General features: G+C 39.6%; 1 protein-coding gene across 4 annotated transcripts in view; it reads left to right on the top strand.

Annotated features, from left to right (window-relative positions):
- The window catches only part of ZFP2 (ZFP2 zinc finger protein), a 36,054-nt gene extending 14,603 nt beyond the window's left edge, over positions 1–21,451 (top strand). The window contains exons 2-5 of one of the 4 annotated variants that reach the window (XM_079916098.1): positions 1,070–1,165; positions 9,567–9,656; positions 18,589–19,889; positions 20,338–21,451. In XM_079916098.1, coding sequence (XP_079772224.1) covers positions 18,665–19,889; positions 20,338–20,393 — 1,281 coding nt within the window. In that variant the 5' untranslated portion in view covers positions 1,070–1,165; positions 9,567–9,656; positions 18,589–18,664 and the 3' untranslated portion in view covers positions 20,394–21,451. Of the gene's footprint in view, positions 1–1,069; positions 1,166–5,306; positions 5,538–9,566; positions 9,657–18,588 lie in introns of all 4 variants that reach the window. The other 3 variants (XM_079916097.1, XM_079916096.1, XM_079916095.1) reach the window with 3 other exon arrangements.
- Positions 21,452–23,301: the final 1,850 nt, after the last annotated feature.

Below are 23,301 nucleotides of genomic sequence, written 5' to 3'. Positions count from 1 at the left end.
GTAGACTATAACATCCACGAGGGTAGAGAGTTTATCTATTTTGTTTACAGCTGTATTCATCCCTTGCCCTAAGAATGGTGCCTGGTACACAGTAGGTGGTCAATAAGATATCTGGTGAATGAGTGACACTATACAGTAACACTATGTTCTAATTATCATAGCTTTATAATATCTGGAGGGCAAGTTCTCACATCCATTGTTATACAACACAATTAACTTTTTTTAAAAAATCATTTTTTCCATAATTAACTTTACAAGATTATTATTTAGCTGTAACTTGGTTGGGAATATGTTAAGTTTATAAATTAATTTCAAAGAAGTGACAACTTAGGATACTGTGACATCCTATCCAGGAGTATGGTATGTCTTTCTCTGTTCAGCTTACTTTATATATCTAAATAAGCTTAATAAATAAAAAGTATAGTTTTCTCTACATTAATACTATACACTTCTTATTTGGCTTATCTGTAGGTATTATATTGTCGATAAGAAAAGATATTCACAACCTAAAAGTTGAGAGTTATGTTTTATTCGGCAGGAATTTTTAGGACTTCAAGCCCAGGAGGCAGCATCTCAAGTAACCCTGAGAGAACTGCCCCAAGGAGGCGAGGGGTGGGTGGGGGCTGGGGGGGGGCAGGATATATAGGAGTTTTGCAACAAAGGGCAGGTAGTCTGAATGTCAGAAGATTATGGTTAATTAAAGAAAATCAGATACCTCAAGTTGAGGAATTTAGCACTTTTCTGTGTATGGGAAGATGTAAGAGTCTGGGTTCACTGAAATCATTCCTTTGATACGTACCTCAGCTATCTGGGGCCAGTATCCTGTGTTTTCACATCCTGAGTTTCCTCAGGGCTCACTGTGGGGAGTGGCTGCAGTCTGATGGCTGCTAGATGACAGGTATTCTCTTCCTTTCTAAGTTCCCTCAGGGCTCACCAGCTCACTGGTGGTGGCTGCAATCACTGATGACTGTGACATCCTTTGTTTACTGATATGGCAGGCAGTATTCCATTTCTCAATATTTTTTGTTGTTGCTGGAGTCTTGTTTCTCACATCTTTTCCTTCCCTCAGCTCTGCCTCCTCTGATCCTGCCCACCCCCTGGGAAGGACACCACAGGAAGGAAGGAGAAGGCAATGGCTGCTGGGCCTCTACTATTGGGAGTTCAGGTGAGCTCATTTTTCTCTCTTAAACCTCTCCCTTACTCCTTGTTCCTGTACTGTAGGTGGGCCTCACCACAGAAAACAGGGCCATTGAGATCTCTGAATGTTGGATGTTTTCCACAAAATTCCCCCTCAGCATCACTCAGCTAGGTTCTCAGCTTCCAGTTCCTTATTCAGCAGGATGCCTTGGCCTGCTGAGCTGTTGGTATTGTCCAAGTGTCAGAAAAGGAACAAAAATCATGTGAGAGATGGTCCTGGTGCTTATAGGGCTATGGACTTTCAGGGAACATAAAAGAGGTCACATCTCTACAAGGAACAGTCATGATGATTGTACATGTGTATGATAATAAGAACAAGTATGGTTAAGTACCCACATTGTCAGTGTTCCAAGACCTGGAAAGAGAGGAGATCAGTGTGGTGACCAGAAGTAGGGTTGGGTAGGGATACCTGGAGAGGATTTGCTGTAATGGAGTCAGAGTGTCCCAAGTTTAAATTCCGACTACCATTTAATAGCTGCACTGTCTTGGGCGAGTGACTTGACTTCCCTTGAAGCATCTGTTCCTCATGTGATGATAGAAATAACAGCATTAACTGAGTGTTTGCCACATACTTGACATTGATAAGAATTTCACCGGACTTATTTCATTTGAACTTTCAACAAACTTATGAAGTAGGTATTATTAAATGAAATAAGTAATGTAAGTAAAAAGAGCCCAGCTTTGGTTCCTGATATGTTGAAGGTACTAGCTCAGCGGTAGGCATTCTTAGCGTTATTCCAGCCACTAACTTGGTGTTTTAGAGTTTGTCGACTGAAAAAAAAATGCACAACATGAGGGTTGTGAGTTAAGTTTTATTTGGGGCAAATTGAGGACTATAGCCTGGGAGACAGCATTTCAGATAGCTCTGAGAAACTGCTCCAAAGAAGCAGGGGGGAAGGTCAGTATATATGTGATTTTGGTGAGGTGGGGGAGGTGCATGCAATCAAGCACATATTTTTTTTTTGTAGAAGGTTTCTGCTAGTCTCGTGAAGGTTACTGCTAGTCACGAGGAGCAGACGTCACCATAAAGGATTTTAGTGCTTTTCTAGATGTGAGGAGATATAAGAATTGGGCTCATAAAATTGTCTCTTGAAAATATCTAACTATCTGAAGACCTGTACTAACAGTTTTTCCCAGAGCAGAGTGCTGATCTCCACCCTGAACTCCTTTCAGGGGATGTTGAAAGTCAGCAGCTGTAGTGGCTCGTAATTTGATCCTTGTAGGGGTAGATGGCAAGTGCCAATTTGTAGGTGACAAGTTTTAGAGGTGGAGCGAAGGTAGAAGGGACTGGAAGGGAGAGGGAATCAGATACAGTTTGGGGTCAAGTACCAGGAAGGAGGAGTTTGTGTGTTTGGTGGGGTGGTAGGCATGGGAGTAGAGGAGGAGTCAGAGGAATTTAAATAAGGGAGTTGGCATGATAAGAGCTTTTCTAAGAAGAAGTGTTGGACCTCCCTGATGGCGCAGTGGTTAAGAATCTGCCTGCCAATGCGGGGGACACGGGTTCAATCCCTTGTCCAGGAAGATCCCACATGCTGTGGAGCAACTAAGCCTGTGCACCACAACTATTGAGCCTACCCTCTAGAGCCCGTGAGCCACAACTACCGAACCCGAGCACCACAATTTCTGAGCCTGCCTGCTGCAACTACTGAAGCCCACGTGCCTAGAGCCCGTGCTCCGCAACAAGAGAAGCCACTGTGATGAGAAACCCGCAACTAGAGAAAGCCCGCATGCTGCAGCAAAGACCCCGCATAACCAAAAAAAAAAAAAAAAAAAAGAAGAAGCAGTGTCTGTCAGCTAGAGGAGTAAGGAGCCTAGGCTTTTTTTGCCCTGTGAGATTGCTTGAAAATGGAACCTGCTAGTTTTTGCTAGAACCTGGAGTTGTTCCTTCTCTGGAAAAGGAAATAAGACATCGGGGCACTTTACCCAGGAAACCTTAAGTTCTTGGGTTGTTTTTGTTTTTGTTTTTAGGGTTAGGTTTACTTAACTTTGTCTGCCATCCCAAAGGACTTGTGGTTTTTCTTTATTCATAAGATCATATGTTAGGATTCTCTTAAATATGTCACTTGGTTATTTACAAGAGGAACCAGTTTAAAGGCTTCATGAAGACAAGCACTAACTGTTGTGATTTTTTAAAAAATTTATTTATTTATTTATTTTTGGCTGCATTGGGTCTTTGTTGCTGCATGCGGGCTTTTCTCTAGTTGTGAGCGGGGACTACTCTTCGTTGTGGTGTGTGGGCTTCTCATTACAGTGGCTTCTCTTGTTGAGGAGCACAGGCTTTAGGCGCACAGGCTCAGTAGTTGTGGCACACGGGCTTAGTTGCTCCGTGACATGTGGAATCTTCCCAGACCAGGGCTTGAACCTGTGTCGCCTGCATTGGCAGGTGGATTCTTAACCATTGTACCACCAGGGAAGTCCAGCTGTTGTGATTTCTATTTGTACTACTTTCTCTTCTCAGTGTTATCAAGCTCAGTTTTAAAAGGCAACATAACTCACAAAAATAGGTATCAGAGAGAGGGAGTTTCTGGAAGAGGGGAAGCTTTAAGGGGGGAGCACTCAGAAGATTTTGGTTGATGTAGGTTGTGGTATGGTTGTCAATAGCCTTGATTTTATTTTATTTAGTTAAAATAGCACTAACTAAATTTTTAAATCAGCTTTATTTTTCAGGTATAATTTACATAAAATAACCCACTTAAAGCATATAATTCATTGAGTTTTGACAAATTTATGCACCAACATCATCACCACCCCAGTCAAGCTATAGAACATTTTTATCACCCCAGAAAGTATCCATACCCTTCCTGTCCACGATCCCCATCCCAGGCAACCACTGGTTTGATTTCTGAATACTTCAGTATGTGTTTCCTAAAAATAAGGACCCTGGTTTTTTTTTTTGTAGAAAAAGGTACATGTTTATTTTTCACTCAGGCATAAGCAAAGCAAGGTCATTCCTGGGAGAGGGGCATGACCCATCAGCAAAACGGCTGTCATAGTGTCAGAGGATGGGAATGGTGATAGATTGAGGCCTGCAGTAAAAATATATATAGTGTAAGGACTGTGCTGAGCCCCACCCAGGGAATGCAGTGGAGAATATATTGGCTATTATTAACTTGACAAATATTTAATAGTTTAGCCAAAAGGCATTTGCTGAGCAAAGGACCCTGTTTTACATAGCCAAAATATAATTATCAAAATGAGGAAACTTACTCTGATACACTACTGTTAACTAATCTACAGACCTTACTCTTAATTTGCCACAAATGTCCTTTATCTGGTTCAGGAACTAATCCAGATCACATCTGGCATTTAGCTGTCCTGTCTCCTTAGTCTCCCTTAACCTGGAGCAGTTCTCAGTCTTTGTCTTTGACGACTTTTGACACTTTTGAAGAGTATAGTGATTGATTTAGGAGGTATCAGTGCAGCATTAGAGCTGTATTCCTTTTGTCATCTTTACTAATATTTTCATCTTTCCTACATTGGCCAGTGATGTGCCTGTGAATTGCCCGAGTATGACTTGTGTTTGCCTTTAAATTTTATCTTCCTTTTCTGAATATAAATATTAGGCGTATAGTTCTAAAAAGAAATTAAGGCCATAAGGTATATTTCTAGGTCTCAAGTCCTCAAAAATAACTATGGATGTACATTCTTCTAGCCTTTAAGATAGCTTTTTATATCCTTTGCCCCTTTTTATAGTGAGTTGTTTATATATAAAAGAAGCCTTTTATATAATGTGGATATTAGTCCTTTCCCATAAATTGTCATTCTTGTTCTCTGTCATTTTTCTTCTAAAATTTTTTATAATCTTCTACAAATAAGTTTTGAAGTCCTGTGCAGTTCACTTTCCTTTTCCCTTGTTTGGCTTTGGGATCGTTGCTTTCTGTACCCTAAGGTTATAGAAATACTTTTCTACATTTTTTATTAGTTTTATCATTTTAAATTTAGATTCTTGAGCTATCTGGAATTTATTGTATATATGTTGTATTCTACATATAGAGGTTGTATATAGAGGTTGTATTAGAGGTTGTATGTATTCTACATATTAGAGGTTGTATTCTAACTTCATTTAACATGGTGTGGTGAGGCATTTCATCCATCCTTTCATTTAACAGATTTTTAGCACCTCCCTACCATGTGCGAAGCAGCGTTCTGGGTTCTAGGAAGGTAGCAGTGAATGAAACAGGTAACACCCCTTCCTCCTGGATCTTCTCTTCTAGAAAGAGGAGGCAGCAGTGAAGAAGAAATACTGCTGAGGACGAGGTTACGTGCTGTGATGGCCACGCAGCAGGGTGGCCTGGCTGAGTGTGACGGGGCACCTTTGAGGAGATGGCATTCAAACTGTTGTAAATCTGTTGAAATAATATATTGAATAATCTGCTTATTATCCATTGATTTGAAATGCTACCTTTAAAATATACTAAATTTATATATGTATATAAGATGTGCACATATAATATATTCACACACATACATACGTGCATGAGTTTATTTTTCTGGATTCTGTTCTATTGCTCTATTTCTACTATAGTAACACACTATTTGTTTTAGAATTTATTTTGTTATTTTATAAAGAAAATCCACCCCCCCCTTGTTTTTCTTGTCAAAATTTTGGTTACTGTACTGTTCTTATACATTTATCCTTAGGGTCAAATTTTGTTAACTATAATCAAGTTCTAACAGAAACAGTTAAAAAGAAAAAATATGCAATTTGGATTTGGATTCATTAAATCTGTATCAGTTTGAGGAAGATTACCATATTTACAATGTTTATTCTTCCTACTGAGTAAAAAAATTACCCTTCATTTTATTTGGATCTTTCATTATGGATTTTGTTAACTTTGATCATGAGGCTCTTGCTTATTCCTAGTAAGTATATTCTGAGGTGTTTCATTTTTGTTGCACTGTGATTGGGATTTATCCATGATTGTGGCTTTGTTAAAAAAAAAAGAAGAAATTGGGTTACTAAGAATTATATTTGAAGACACTTTGCTGTTGTGGTGCCTAAAACTTCATCACTATTGTATCTTCTTTATAAAGTATACTTTCATTATTAAAATATCCCTATTTATTCCATTTGATAATTCATCTTTTTAAAGAATAACAATATCAAAAAAGCCTGTGTTTCAGGTTTAAGAAAACCTCTGCATAAAGGAGATAAACCCATGAAGCTGCTTATTTCAAACACCCTGAGTTACCCCATGCTTAATGTAGTGCTGGGGAGAAAAAACGCATAATAAGTGGAAAGGAGAAAGGCAGAAAACATTTTAAGGGATTAACAACAAATACATTTTATGAACGATACAGTTAAGTTTCACTTCAGCCTTTTAAAATGCCTTTCTGTACTAATCTACCCAGGGCTCCATAGTACGTTACATAGTAGGGACAAGCCTCTGCAGCACGAGGGCTGGAGGTTGGGGGTGGGTAGGTTCTGCACTTAAGGGAATCTAGGGAATAGAAGAATCTAGGGAAGTGGGGAAGACCAGCATATAGCCCATAGGAGTCTGAGTTTGGGCTTTTAATTTTGCCCAATATGTTCAGCTAAAAAGGCGATTGCCTTGTAATTAATTTATTGAAAGTAGAGTAATTTTTGGAAAGAGTGTCATATTTCTGCTCTGTTGTTTTTCAGAAAGAAGGGGCTTATGTTTTGTTTCCACATATATTCTACCTTATTTGATATTGATATGGTCTCCTCCATGCCTTTTTGTTTGTTTGCTTTTGTCTGCTATATCTCGTCTCTATCACCACCCCTTTTTAACAATTTTTTGGTTTGTGTTTTAGGTGTATCTCTTGTATGTGCCATATAATTGTGTTTTAAACCAATTTTACAGTTTTTGTCTATTAATAGACAAAGTCAACCCATTTACATTTGTTGTTATGCATGTATCAAGTCTTTTTCTGGTTATTTAATGATTTGTCCTTATTATGCTTTCTTGTTTCCTTTCTTCTCCTTGCTTTAAATTTTTGAACTGATGATTTTTCTTGTTTCCTTTTCTTCCTTTCATAAAATGAAAATTCTGCCATGTATTTATATCCTGCTAGTAGCTACTTTTACTTTTCTTGACACTATTTGTCAGTGATTTTTAACATATTTTTGTTATTTTGATATACTGATTTAAAAGTATTAGGAGAAAATAATGAGGTAGAAAGATATATGATAAATTCTGTGCCTCAGTGTTGACACTTTCTTCTGGAGTTCATAGCCAGTAGGATATAAAATATCCTCCTCACAACATGAGGAGTTGAATGGCCTTGGGTTCAAGCTCTATGATCTTGGAGAGGTTATTTAACCTTTTTGTTCCTCAGATTCCTCATCTGTAAAATGATGACTTTAATTCTGTCACTTTAGCAGGTTGTCCTTTGGATTAAATGAGCTGAGGCATACGAACCTCCTATTAGTACAGAACTGAGTATAATGTGAGTTATCATGTATGGTAACTGCCACTCAGTTAGTGTTCCCTCCTTGTATTAGTTAGGGTTCTCCAGAGAAACAGAACCAATAGGATATATGTAGATATACAGAAAGAGATTATGAGGAATTGGCTCACACAATTATGCAGGACAAAGAGTCCCCGTGATCTGCCATCTACACTCGTAGGGCTCAGGAAAGCCAGTGCTGCAGTCCCACTCCAAACGCGGAGGCCTGAGATCCAGGGACCAATGGTGTTAAGTCCTGGTCTGAGTCTGAAGGCTCAAGAGGTAGGAGCATTTATGTCTAAGGGCAGGAGAAAATGGCTATCTCAACTCAAGCAGAGAGAGCAAATCCACCTTTCCTCAGCCTTTTTGTTCTATTTGGGCCCTCAGCAGATTGGATGATGCCCTCTCACCTCTTTGCTCAGTCTACTGATTCAAATGGGAGAACTCTCACAGAAATACCCAGAAAGAATGCTTTACCAACTCTCCGGGCATACCTTAGCCCAGTCAAGTTGACACATGAAATTAACCATCATACTCATCAGATAGTGAATGCTTACAGTTTTATTTCCTAGTCTAAGGGCTAGAAAACAAAGCTCAAATGGGCTTATAAATTTGAAATGCCATTTTCAAGTCCAGCTGGGTGTTTTGTTGGTTGTCTCATAGACCAACCACAGTCTAGATTTATCCTGTTTGCACATGCTTTCCCCGCATTAACTGGAATTCCCACCCAGTGATTGTAAAGCCTAAAATTCCATGTGCTGCTTCTACAACTCTGAGCCTTAGGGAGCTCCAAAGACCTCGTTGTGAGTTCCCCTGCTCTATCTGGATAGGCCCCCACCCACTGGGAAAGGCTCCACACCCAACTAGCTCCCCTGTCAGCCTGGCCAGGTACACCCCTCCTAATCCTCAATGTAATGGTTTTCACCTCCCTAGCAGCCCACGAAAGTGTTCAAACAAGCCAGTCACATCTTCCCGTGGGAACCAAGGGTCACCTCAGCCTCCTGTCAGTACCAAGTCTGCCTCCCACAGCCCCTGTGGTTCACTGTTCCTGAGTACAGGCCCCAAGTGGTCTTGCATGGCATGGGGTTGTGAGGCCAACTTGTGACTAATGAACTCCTGTCAGGCTCATCTGTCCAGTGCTGGGTGTCATATATTCGGTCACCGTGTGCTATTTAGGGTGGGGAATCCCTCCTTCATCAATGGAGTGAATAGGATACAATCAGAACACCACCTAATCTTCTCCAGTGCTAATCTAGAGCAGCCTTCACTATCCTTCCCTATGACTCCTTATACCTCCTCTTCCTGTCCTTAAATGTCAGAGCACTTTGTATATTTGTCTCTGATTATTTCATGATAATGTCGGTTTTTGTTGCAGGTGTTTAGTTTCTTTTGGAGGATAATATTTTTCTCTCACAGATCTCTTCTGTCCCTTCTAATGCTGCTTGTTTTTTTGTTTTTTGTTTTTTAATTTCCATAGAGGGTGTTATTGGCATAATCCTTTGTTCAGTAGAAATTTATAGTTTCAGGAATCAGTGACATTCAAGAATGTGTCTGTAGATCTTACCTGGGAGGAGTGGGTCCAATCTAAATTCTGCTCAGAGGAACTTGTATGGGAAAGTGATACAGTAACCTGGTTTCGCTGGGTAAGGACTTCTCCTTGTAACTCAAAACCTACCTATTGCCATCTTTCCCACTATTGACATCTTGTACAGCCTCTGAAATTTGTGAATTTGGACTTGAAATCCTGATACTACAGGACATTGTTTTAGGGTAGTTCCTTAGTGTCCTGTCTTTCAAGGTGAAAGGCCTTCTCTATAGAGAATGGAAAACTGGGAAATCTCAGAAGCCACACCTTCCTTTGTTGCAGAAGCCCTGAAGATGAAGGGATAAGACATATGCTGGGAGTGGTTTTTATACTCAGTTCAGAAATCAAATTTAGTGTTTTTCCTCCCGAGCAGGGCATCAGCTTTCCAAACCAAATGTGATATGTCAGCTGGATTGAGAACTGAGCCTGATGACAAAAGAACATCCAGGGTGCATTTCCCCAGGTAAGGATCTGGCTGCCAGAACTTGTTCCATGAGTGTCACCTTGGGGAGAAACCACTACAGAGGTCCCTGGGTCTCTTGAGACCTGTACCATTTGCTGTGTGTTTCTCAAATGCCTCTGCATTGTCGATGTCACTCATCCTGCTGAGGTCTTGCATGTGTCCTTACCTCAGTGGGAGGTAATATCTTATGAGGATTAAATGAGTTACTACATTTGTGACTCTTTTAAATTGCCTGGAACATACTGAACGTTCAGTAAATATCAGTAGTTATTATTCCCTCTTCTGTCATCTGTGCTTTCTGTTCTTTTTCTTTTTTTCTTTTTTTTTTTTTTGGCCATGCTGCGCAGCTTATGGGATCTTAGTTCCCTGACCAGGTATCCAACCCGGGCCCTTGGCGGTGAGAGCGTGGAGTCCTAACCACTGGGCCACCAGGGATTTCCCTCATCTGTACTTTCAATCCCTGTCTTTCTATCCCGCTCTACTTTATTCTCTTTATTTTCTTTCGTGAATCTTCTCGGCCATTACCTATATCCATAGCTTCCTTTCCATTATTCATTTAAACATTTGTCAGCTTTTTAAAAGGAGGCTAACATTTCTCTTCCTGTGAATTATATAGGTGTTTTATACAGTCTTCATTTAAAAACAAATGACGAGTGAGTTTAGCCCTGTTCTTTTTACTAGTAACCTTACATTTTATGTATTTCCTTTCTCATTCCTAAATTTTTAATCTGAATCTACTACTTATTTAATCCCATTCTCCTCTAAGCATTTAATGCTTCGTAACCTTTGTTATCTGCCTACTAATCCCCCTCACAACTGAAATTTCTTTATTAGATGTTATCATGACTTTTCTCTGAAAAAATGCATTTTATACCTTTATCTTTTCTACTCATGTGAAAGTGTTGATCACTTCTTTTCATACACTGTTTAAAGAGTTAGGCAGATATTTTTTGATGTCTGGATAGTGTATGGCTATCTAAGTACAGAGCAATAAAAGAAATCAGTAAAAAAACATTGATAGGAAAAAAATCATCTTGTGACCATCGCTGCTTGTTTCCATTAAGCTTTCTAAAGAACAGGATTCTGGAAGAGTCACTGTGTCAAAGGATATATACATTTTTCTGGCTCTTGCTACATATTGTACAACTTTGGATATTATCTTATGCTTTTCATGCTAATTTTTAGGTATAGAATGATTGCTTAAGGTAGCTTTAATTAACTTTATTACAGATTTCTGTGGATTCAATTACTATTGCTATTTGTATTCTTACATAAATAACAAACAAATGTTTTTTGAGCACTGGGCCCTGTTCCTAACATTGGGTGTAGAGCAATGAGCAAAACAGGCAGAGTTTCCACGTGGAGTTTATAGTCTAGTCGGGGAAACAATAAATTAATCAAGAAAGAAGGCAGGGAAGGAGAAGGGAGAAGAAAGGAAGGAAGAAGGGAGGGACTGACTATTCATAGAGTCAGGTGCTGCGTAGAAAAACAAAGCACCATCAGGGAAGTAATCAGTTAACAGGAGTGCTGTTTTATAGGGGTGATCAGGGAAGGCCTCTTCTTTAAGGTGACTACTGAACAGATACTCAAAGTGATGGTCATGTGGGAGCAGATTCTGGGCACAGGGAGCAGCAGGTGCAAAGACCTTGTGGTAAATTGCATGGCATTGTTTGAAGGGAAAATGTGAGATGTGAAGATTTCTTTAAACTTTGTCTTTCAGTCCTTCTGTGAAAAAATTTATTTCTACTATCATATTTTTTATTTCTATGAGCCTTCTCATCTCTAAGTGCTCCTTCTTTTTTAATACCAGTCTTTTAAAATGCATGTATTAAATTCTCTTGTCTGTATGAGGATATATAAATTATATTTTTGGTAGGGGTTTTTTGTTTTTGTTTTTGTTTTCTTTTGCAGTATTTTGCTCCCTAGATTATTTTAGTGCATTTATTTATGACTTTTTCATCTTTCACTGTCATGTTGGTGGGTTTTCTAGAAGATCAAAGGCAAACAAAGGTATTGCTCATACTGGATTTTCCTCTCCCAGTTTTTTACCCACCTTCCAACTTCTCTATTGGGCTGAATCCTAAAGATTTATCACTTGCATATGATTACATTTCACACTGTATTTCTCTTGTCTCTTTGAATATCTATCTAGCAACTAGTATGTAGGCTCACTGAATTGTCATGATTGAGCTTACTTTTATTTATATGCCCTGCCTAGCATTTTGTCTGTGAGAGTAGGTATTTAATATCTTTGTTGAGTGAATATTAGATGACATCAAGTAGAATTTTTAGTAATCAGGTAAAACTATAGCTTTGAAAATTATATTTATTACACTCATATCAATGAATATTTTAATTATCAGGAAGAGCGAATAAGAAGGGCAAAGCAGCAAGGATGGAATCTTGAGGAATAACATTTGACTGGGGGCCAAAGATGCTCTAGCAAAAGTGACAGAAAAAGTGGTCAGAGGGAGAGGAGAGAGTTATGGAGAGCTGGGCCAAGGGAAGAGAGAAAAACAGAGAAGAGTGCAACAGTGCCAAGTAAGAAATGAGAAACGCTATTGGTCTTAGTGTAGAGGAAGTGGCCTGTAACCCAGGGAGGAGCACTCTGGTGCTGCAGGACATGTGCCTGGGGAGAAGAGTGAAGAAGTAAACGAGGACTTTTATGGGGAATTCCCTGGCGGTCTAGTGGTTAGGACTCTGCACTCTCACTGCCAAGGGCCTAGGTTCAATCCCTGGTCAGGGAACTAAGATCCCACAAGCCGTATGGCAAGTCCCACCACCACCACCCTGCCCCCCACCTCCCCAAAAAAGAGAGACTTTTAAGTACAGACTATCCTTTCAACAAAGTTAACTTTGAAGGAAAAGGAAGAAAGGGCAGGACCTGAAAGAAGTCAGATGTAGAATGCCTCCGATTTGTTTTTTACTGAGATAGAGACTTGAATGTATTTACAAGAGCAGAGAGGTACCTGTTGGAGAGAAGGAAATAAAGACACAGAAAAGTGGAGGAAGAGAACGGAGCTCAGAAAACATGATGATGTGCAAATTCCAGATCTTGTTCGTTCTAGATTTTCTTTGATGTTACTGCCAGTTAGTCTCATTATGCTGTCCAAAACCAAGAGGGGAAAGCGGCAACCAAGTGCTGTGCTCAGCTCTTCCCCAGGTATCATCTGATTTACCTCTCTGTGTGAGTAAATGTATATGTGTGTATACATGCACACACAAAGGGAGAGAATTTATGTGCTCTTACCGAGTCCCCATGTACCTTCATGCCACCTTCATAATGAGCCTCATTAATGGTTAGTACAGGCACATATCTTTGCTTCCAGTAGGAAAACTAATCTAAAAGGCTGTAATCAATGTAGGTGAATCCAAAAAGTTTGTTCATCCTTGCACAGGCTCTCAGCACTGGTGGTTCCTTCTGCCTGGGATGCTCTCCCTTTGATAGTCCTGTGACACCCTCCTTGGCCCCTAAAGTCTTGTCTTCAATGTCACCTTGTCAGTGAGGCCTTTCCTGAAGATTGTATCTAAAATTACAAACTTTTCCCCTTACCCATCATATTCCCTATTTCCATTTTATTGCTTTTATTTTTTCCATAAGGTATACCACTTAAATACTAAGTATTTTACTTATTTATTATGTTGATTACCCTTCTTCCTCTCACTAAACTATAAGTTCCTCCAGGGCACTTTTGTTCATTGCTGTATCCCTAGCACCTTGAACAGTGCCTCACTCAATAAATAGTTATTGAATGAATGATTTATCATGTTCAGAAGATCGATCTGGCTGCTTTGTGGAGAATGCACTGTAGGGTAGAAAGAGTGTTACGTAGGAAGTCCAGTCAGGTGAGTACTGAAATAGTCTGGTTGAATGGAAGGAGTAACTTAACTGTTAGGCTGGAAGAAATATAAAAGGAGAAAAGAAAGAAATCAGCTTGCTCTAGGAAGAGCAGGGCCTGCTGCCCAAGTCTCTCACCCAGGCCCCCGACCCCTGGTCAAATACTCTGGAGGCTCTTGGCCTCTACTGTGGCCAGTCCCAGCCATAAATACTGAAAGAGCTGTGCTTTCCCATACCCCTTGGTCCTGGGGACTCTTATGTCCTGATGAGTACCAAAGTTAATATAAATCCTAAAGTTAACTAGGCATTCTAAGACTATAAGGGAGTATGGGCCATCACTTGAAAGAACTGCTTAGGAATAAAGGAACGGAAGAGAGAGCTGTATATTGTTTGACATAAAATAATAATGATAACCTCTAACAATCATTGACCTCTTATTGTGGCCAAGCATAAAGCTGTGCATGTTACAGGTCCTTATTTAATGAGAGCAAAATGGTAAGGATTGGAAATGTCGTCCAATCCTGAAAGAGCTATGGTTTTGATATTTAGTGCTCAGTTCCAGGCTTCAATACTTCACTAATATGAGTAAAGCCACCTTAACAATTCTATGTTTTCCACAGAGACAGTTATGTAATCTGGGAAAAATGAAATTTCCTCCCCTCTCATTTGTCTACGAGTGGTCACGCTTTTGGAACAATATTAAATAGTTGCAGTAATAGTAAGCATCCTTTCCTTGATTCTGTTTTTTATTTTTTTAAATTTTTTTAAATTTTTAAAAATTTTTTATTTTTATTTTTTGCAGTACGCGGGCCTCTCACTGTTGTGGCCTCTCCCGTTGCAGAGCACAGGCTCCGGACGCGCAGGCTCAGTGGCCATGGCTCACGGGCCCAGCCGCTCCGTGGCATGTGGGATCTTCCCGGACCGGGGCATGAACCCGCGTCCCCTGCATCGGCAGGCGGACTCTCACCCACTGCGCCACCAGGGAAGCCCTTGATTCTGTTTTTTAGTGTGAATTCTTCTAGTGTTTTCTTTTTATGCTTGGTACAATGCTAATATTTTTGTTTTTGAATCAGGATTGGATGTTGGATATTATCAAATACTTTGAAGCATCCATCAGGTTGATCATATGCCCTTTTTCCCATGACCTATTAATATATTACTAGATTCCTAATAGTGAGCATTCTGGAATTCCTGGATAAATCCTTTGTTCAAACATTTAAACATTTAAGTAACATTTCAGGAATGCTTTAGGAGTATTGCAAATTCTGAATCTTTCATATTTAAGAACATGTATTGTTTTTTTCCTATGCATGTATAGAGTACTGGCTATGTGGAATTCTTGAGTCACATCAGTTTTTCCTCAATCCTTTGTAGACATGACTCCACTGTCCTTCGCCATCCCATGTTCTTGGAGAGATCACTTAGGCCAGTTTTAAAAAAATTTGTAGGGCAGTCTATTTTTTTTCTTTTTCTTAAGCAACAAATCTTCAGAGGTAATTTTTTAAGTTAGGTCTCTAAATTCCATGAAGATATACTGAATCCTTACTATTAAGTTTTCTGCAGTATATGTTTCAACTTAAAATGATCAGTATTTTCCAAAACAGAAAATATTTTGTGGTTCTTCTCATTTGTTTTTTGAAATGTCATATATACAGAAGAATGTGTAAAATATGGGTACTACTTAGCAAAAACCTGCCTAGTCTTCTAAGCCCTTTATAAATATCAACTAATTATTGTTCACATATCAACACTAGATAGGTACCATTTAACAGATGAGGAAACTGGAGCACAGGACAGGTTAAGTAATCTGCCCAAGGTCGCACAGCTAACAGTGATGGAGCCAGGTGGTCCGGCTCCAAAGTTGTTGTCTTAATTGTACTGCTTTTTTTTATAGTTCATGATGATAAAAATGAATGAATAATAACAAAAGAAAACACCCAGGCACCAGAACCCAGATTCAGATTCAGAAACGGAACACTGCTAGTACCCTAGTAGCTTTATATGCACCTCCTCATTCCCATCCTCTTCCTCTACCCAAGACATAACCACTGTTCTCACTTCTGTGATAACTCCCTTCCCTTGCTTTTCTTTATAGTATTGCTATCCACAGATGAACAATATATTTAGTTATAGTCTGTTTTTAAACTTTATCTAAATGGACTCTTACTGTATTTATTTTTCTGTGACTTTACTTAAATTATTCATTTATATTGGTATGTGTGGCTTTAGTTTATTAATGTTTACTGTCTTAAGCAGTTCAGGCTGCTATAACATAATACCATAGACCAGGTGACTGAATTTATCAGACATTTATTTCTCATAGTTCCAGACTCTGGGAGTCTGAGATCAGGGTGCTAGCATGGATGGGTTTTTGGTGAGGGCCCTCCTCCTGGTTCACAGGATAGAGCAAGTTCCCTCATGTGTGCCACTTCTTATCAGGGCACTAATCTTATCAGGGCTTTACCCTCATGACCCAAAGACTCCCGCTTCTTAATATTGTCTCACTGGGGATTAGGCTTCAACATATGAATTTTGGGGAGAAGCAGACGTGAAATCCGTAACATTCACTGTTTTCATTTCTCTTGTATAAGTATTTGACAATTTAGTTATCCTTTCTCTTGTTGGTAGACATTTGGGTTGTTTCCAGTTTTTTGCTATTGTACACAATGCTACTTTAAAAATTATGAATCATGGTGAACCTTTACAATATAGATTTACCTAAGTGTATGTACCTACTAGTGGATTTGCTAAATCTTATAGTCTGTGTGCCTGTTCTGCATTCTAGGTAGTGCTAAACTGCTTTTCAAATACTTGAACAAAATTACACTCCTACCAGCAGTATGTGAAGTTCCCCCTACTGCACATCTTTCTAAATTCTGAGGCTGTCAGTTTGAATTTTTGAATTTTGTTTCTCAGGTGGATGTGGTAATAGTATCTCACTGAGGCTTTACTCAACCTTCTCCTGGTTACTGTTGGATTGGCATCTTTGCTTATGTTTACTCACTATTCAGGTTTCCTTTTCTTTTTCTTTTTTTAAAATAAATTTATTTATTTATTTTTATTTTTGGCTGCATTGGGTCTTCGTTGCTGTGCATGGGCTTTCTCTAGTTGCGGCGAGCAGGGGCTCCTCTTTGTTGCGGTGTGTGGGCTTCTCATTGTGGTGGCTTCTCGTTTCAGAGCACGGGCTCTAGGTGAACAGGCTTCAATAGTTGTGGCATGTGGGCTCAGTAGTTGTGGCTCACAGGCTCTAGAGTGCAGGCTCAGTAGTTGTGGTGCACGGGCTTAGTTGCTCCACAGCATGTGGGATCTTCCCAGACCAGGGCTCAAACCCATGTGCCCTGTGTTGGCAGGCGGATTCTTAACCACTGTGCCACCGGGGAAGTCCCCAGGTTTCCTTTTCTTAAGTGTCTATTCAAGTCTTCTGTCCATTTTTCTAGTGGGCTTAGTGTTAAACAGATATTGTTTTCCAAGTCTAAGTTCTAGAGCTCTTTTTGGGTCATGTGTTGCAAATCCCTTCTCCCAGTATGTAACTTTTTTTTTTTTACATCTTTTTTTTTTTCACATCTTCTGATGACTGGAAGCATTTATTCTTCCAATGTTTATTCTCCCATTTGTTTTTAATGCTTTCCCCCCAACCCCTTGTTCTCCTGCTTTTATTATTTTAAAATTTTCTTGAACCTCTACCTAGTTTCCAAATTTGATATTTTCTGTGTGTCGTTCATCTTTGAATAGTTTTGTCTGTCTGGACATTGTATTTGTCTAACAATGTGAATAGATGTCCCATGTCCTTTATGTTGTTTACTGGGTAGCACTTGGAATGATCTCAAAGAACTTCAGTTGGATAGCTGGATATGATAGAGTGAAGTGGGGCAGGAGGCAGCCTCCAGTTCATGTGTTGCCTGTTGGTATTTCATGCTTGACTGGATAGGTCCTCTCTGAAGTTACTTGGTGGTGTGTGTGTTTTACAGGTGGAGCCTGCTTGGCTTTCCACTTTTTCTGTTTTATGTAACCAGGTCAGATTGGAAGGAGGAAGTCCAGTTCATGTGTATCTTTTGCTTCATAGTAAACCTCCTGCCCACAGACCTTTGGTCTGTTGGTTCAGTGTTGATAATTTTGATCAAGCCAACAAGGTGATTTTTGGATTGTAGTCCCTGTCCTCTGCCTCTCTGCCTCCAGGATGTTTTGTCTGGGATAAGAAATGGGATCTGAGAAAATAAAGTCTGAGTGGCTACAAGGCCTTTCCTCCAGCCCCATCTCAAGCACTTCAACAGATTCTCCCCTACCTGCCTCTGCCACTAGTTCTTATCTGTAAGGAATGGATATTTAGGAAAGGGTAGGGCCCTTTAGGACTCTCTTACCTAAAGAGAGTGAGAAAATCACATGCTCCTTGTGGAGCAGAGGAGCTTTTAGATTTTGCCATCCTCCCTTGAGAGTTTAAGTTTCAAGTATGTTCTGGTATTTTATGTTCCAGACAAGTATGTTCCCTAAGCATAGTTTATATACATTAATTTACTTAATTCTTATCAGATTATTTTATCCTCATTTTATATCTCTGAAAACTCAGACTCAGAGAAACAACTACTTAAGATGATAAGTGATTAACAGCCAGTGTTTAAGCCCACGTTTGTCTGACTCTAGGGTAAACAATCTTTTCACTGTGTCACACTGTGATGTTTTATGAAGATTTAGTATCAGAATTATAGGCAGCCTTCGGGAGGGAAGAAACTGCTGGTAGGAGTACCAGATAAATGTTCCAGGGCTTTGTGATCTGCCTCTCCCAATCCCAGCTCATCTGTATATCTTCCCTTAGTTCGATCTTCATTATTTAGTCTTGTCCAGTGGTCAGTGATTTCAGTATCTATCCCTCCTGCATAGGCTCACTCTTTCCTCTGCTTACCCTGCTTCTAGTTTCCCTGTTATTTATGGACGGCTCACTGTTTTTCCCTCCCTTCCAATTCTCTTCCTAATTATAGGGACATCTTTGAAAGCTCTCAGATGTGCCCTATAGTTATTCTCAGTTTCATTCTCTTCTTCCTGCCTTATACAGTTTTCAGCACAGAAACCAATGTGTATTTGAATTTTTATTTTTTTCAGACTGGGAGATAAGACTTGAAACCAAAGAGTCAACTACAAAGCCCTAATTACTGAAGATTTATCTTATGGGGTAATAATGGAAAGAGAAGGTCTCTGGCATTCTTCTTTAGGGGAAACCTGGGAACCTGATAATTGGTTAGAGGGGCAACAGAAAAACCAGGATAGACATCTGGGCCAAGTGCACATTACCCATAAGGAAACCCCCACTGTGAGAAGGACATGTGGAGGTAATGAATTTGAAAGATGTTTCAGTCAGGGTTCAATCATTGATACACAACAAACTATTCCTGTGGGGAAAAGTCCTCACAGTTGGAATTCACATGGAAAAGACACTAAACAAAATGCTGAATTAATTAAAACTCAAAGAATGTTTGCAGGAAAGAAAATCTATGGATGTAATGAGTGTGGGAAAACCTTCAGCCAGAGTTCATCCCTCCTTAAGCACCAGAGGACTCATACAGGGGAGAAACCCTATAACTGTAATGTATGTGGGAAGCACTTCATTGAACGCTCCTCGCTTACCGTACATCAAAGAATTCATACTGGAGAGAAACCTTACAAATGTAACGAATGTGGGAAAACCTTCAGTCAGAGCATGAATCTTACTGTTCATCAAAGAACTCATACTGGAGAGAAACCATATCAATGTAAAGAGTGTGGAAAAGCTTTCCGCAAGAATTCATCCCTTATTCAGCACGAAAGGATTCATACTGGAGAGAAACCGTACAAATGTAATGAATGTGGTAAAGCTTTTACCCAAAGTATGAATCTCACAGTGCATCAAAGAACTCATACAGGAGAAAAACCCTATGAATGTAATGAATGTGGAAAAGCCTTCAGTCAAAGTATGCATCTTACTGTACATCAGAGAAGCCATACTGGAGAAAAACCCTATGAGTGTAGTGAATGTGGAAAAGCCTTTAGTAAGAGCTCAGCTCTTACCCTGCATCAGCGAAATCATACTGGAGAAAAACCCTACAAATGTAACAAATGTGGGAAATCCTTTAGCCAAAGTACATACCTTATAGAGCATCAGAGACTTCATTCTGGAGTAAAACCTTTTGAATGTAATCAGTGTGGGAAAGCTTTCAGTAAGAATTCATCTCTTACTCAGCATCGGAGAATTCATACTGGAGAGAAACCTTATGAGTGTATGATATGTGGGAAACATTTCACTGGGCGATCATCCCTTACTGTACATCAGGTTACTCATACTGGAGAGAAGCCTTATGAATGCAGTGAATGTGGAAAGGCCTTCAGCCAGAGCGCATACCTTATTGAGCATCAAAGAATTCATACTGGTGAGAAGCCCTATGAATGCAATCAGTGTGGAAAAGCCTTCATTAAGAATTCATCCCTTATAGTGCATCAGAGAACTCATACAGGAGAGAAACCCTATCAGTGTAATGAATGTGGAAAAGCCTTCAGTCGGAGTACAAATCTTACACGGCATCAGAGAACTCATACGTGAGGGAAGCTTCCATGGGATCCTTCACCGTGATGAACTCTTCAGTGATAATCAGATCAGTCATGTGATGTAGAAACCTAATAAATGTAACGATTGTAGTAATCTTTTAGTTGAAGTATAATATACCATATCAGAAAATACAGACCACTGCAGAGAAACCATATAAAAGTGGAGAAATCTTGATTCAGAAAGTAAAACTTTATATCAGAAGGTTTAAGTAGCTAATGTTCTAAGCAATGAGGTTTCATGCTGAAGATAAGTTCTATTGTATTATACTGCAGATTCTCCTTTGGACATCAGAGACTTCACACTGGAGAGGAAATGTGAGAGTGCTTAACTGGATAGCCCAAAGACCTGGTATGTAGTCCTGATCTGCCACTAACTTGGACAAGTCACCTACTTTCACCAGGTCCCAGTGTTCTTATTTGGTAAATGAGGGATTTTAGATTTAGAAGGCTCCAAGATCCCTGTAAGATCTAAAATGCTACAAACATAAATATGCTTGCTTTTTCACCATGTTATATATGTTATCTAGATGGTCCTATTCCATAATCTGGTTTCCCTGAATGTTTTGAGTCAAAATTCTCTACCTCTACCAACTTCTATTATCCCTCCATGTCCTTCCCCCTCTCTCTGTTATTTTCTCCTCTGAAATATTGGCTGCTTGCTACCAGATGGTAGAATAATTGTGCAAATCTTAATGCAACAGCATGCTGTTTTAAGTTCTCAATTAACAGTCATTAAACTATTGTTAAATAAGCTAATTACTTAGAAAACAATATAACAAATATAGTCTTTGAGTACACAGGATTCAAATACATCTTTGTGTTGTACTCTATCAAAGTGGAAAGCAGAAGAGGCTGAACACTAACAGACATGAAAATTTGACATATTAACAAAATCTTTGCTACTCACAACATATTCAAAACAATCATAGAGAAAGATTTTAGAGATCCATAGTTATGAGAATAGTTAAGGCAATTTATTTTATACACATTTAATAAGTGCTAAATAGGTGATAAATATGATTAGGAAATCAAACTGCATAAGATTGTTTTGTTTTCCAAGGGCTGAACCGAGAAACTGGCAGTGGGATGGGAGAGGAAGGGAAGAATTCAAGCAATAATAAGGCAGAATCTAGGTAATGTAATCAATTAAATGGGAGCACTTGAACTTATTTGGGTGGATGGGTGCCATAATTAACACAAAACGTTGACTGACTTTGTGGGGCAATGATGAGTTTGGTCTGGGGGTATTTTATGAGTCTGTGGGTATCCAAGTGAAGATTCCTGATAGGCAGTAGAATAAGTAGAAGGGGCAGTGATAAAGAGTTTTCTGGGAGTACTGTCTTTGAATGCAGTAAGTGGAAGGCGTCATCAGTAGAAGCTGAGGGGAAACAACAGGCAAAAGAAAAATGAAAAACAAAAATCAGGAGAAGGTGGTGGCATAGAAAAAATAATTTTAGCATAGGGGTAGGAATATTTCATATTTTCAAATGCCACAGAGGATTAAAGTAAGATAAAAATAGAAAATGGCCTTTGGTTTTGGTTATTGATAACCTCTGTAAATTTTAGTGGGTTGAAGAGTGACTTAAAGGTTGAAAGGACTTAGTAGTTTGAGAAAGGAGAGATTTAGGAAGATAACTAGAGAGAGATTGTGGTTGAGAGAGGGTGTATATATCAGAAGAGCTTTTGGCTACAAATAATAGAAAGCCCAGATAACAATGGCTTACAAGCGAATAGGGATTTGTTTTTCTCCCATAACAAATCTGGAGGTGGTTGGCATTGGTTCAGACAAAATAATTCAATGCCTTGAGTTTCATGACTTTTTCATCATGTCACATGATGGCTCCTATAGCTTCAGGTAAAATATCTGCATTCAGAGCAGGAAGAAAGGGGGTGTGTAGCACCAGCAACATCTGTGCCTTTTATCAGAAAAGGTTTTCCCAGAAGCCCCTCAGCAGACTTCTGCCTAAACCTCACTGACCACAGCTGTGTTGCATGGAGGCTAGGAGCAAAGGAGGCTGAAAAAAATAAGTACTTAGCTCTTCCAGCCTCTATAGAGGAGGTAGGCAAGGAAAAGGGGGGATTGAGAAAGGTGTTGATTTAGCCAACGAATAATCTGCCAAGAGCATTTGTATGATTTAAGGTAGAAGAACTGAGCATGTTTATCACTGCATGGGAGAGTCTGAAGGTGCAGAAAGGAGGGGATGTGCAGCTCAAAGTGGGAAAATAAGATTTGGGGCACAGGTGGAGGCTGCAGGGATCTTTTTTCAACAGGAGGAAGGAAACTTTCCACTGGGAGAGGTGGGAATCAAGAAACGATGGGTACAGAAGATATCTGTGGGTGGCAATGGAGGAGGTTCCCCATGGACTCTGAGTGTTTGGAATTTGAGCAGTTTGGTTTCTTTGGGCTACAGGACCTCTATGGGATTAGAAAAGGCAAGGACTAAGGAGGAGTGAAACACTGAATTAATTGTAACCTCAGAAACTTAAGATTTTAAATAATGTCTCTCCCTTGCATCCAGCTTCTTCCTTTCTCTTCATGTATATTCTTGTTCCCCACCTGATCTCGAGACAGAAATGGAGGGGAAGAAGGAGGCAGAGAGATGGGTAGAAAACAGATGGAAGATTATAAAGACAGTAGCAAAATTAAAGGCTCAAAAGAAGGCAGAAGACAAGGGGGATAGGAAGAATAAAATGTATTGAAGCCTAAGATGGATGCAATAACCCCAAACTGGTAAAATATTAACACTTAGAGGGAGCAGCAGGAGAAATGGGTCAGATAAATGGGTCAGTAGAAGGTTTCACTACTTTTTCAGGAGTTTTGGAAGCTTCGGGCCCTTGTATGTCAGTGCTCAGCCATTCTGGGCAACAAGTCAGGAGGAAACTTCTGCACCTTTCCTCTATCAGCAGGAGCAGGACTCCTGGTCCCACTTACTAGACATGAGACCTTGGGCAAGGCACTTAATATATCGCTGTCTCAGTTTTCTTATTTGTTAACAGTGCAAACCTCATAGCTTTGGATTACATTCAATACTAATGTAAAGTGCTTATGAAAGTGCCCAACACATATTTAGGGCTCAATAAATATTTTATTATTATTATCCTTATATATCTGAAAACAGAACAATATCCAAACTCCTTAGCATGGCATCCACAACCCTTAATTATCTTAGGCTCTCAAAGCAAATGCCTTGTAGGAAGGTGATATAATTGTAGGAGGCTCTCTCTTCCCCCCACCCC

The sequence above is a fragment of the Stenella coeruleoalba genome (assembly GCF_951394435.1).
Source record: "Stenella coeruleoalba genome assembly, chromosome: 3".
Lineage (NCBI taxonomy): Eukaryota > Metazoa > Chordata > Mammalia > Artiodactyla > Delphinidae > Stenella > Stenella coeruleoalba.
The sequence above is the reverse complement of the archived record's forward strand: the minus strand, read 5'-3'. Positions and strand labels throughout refer to the sequence as shown.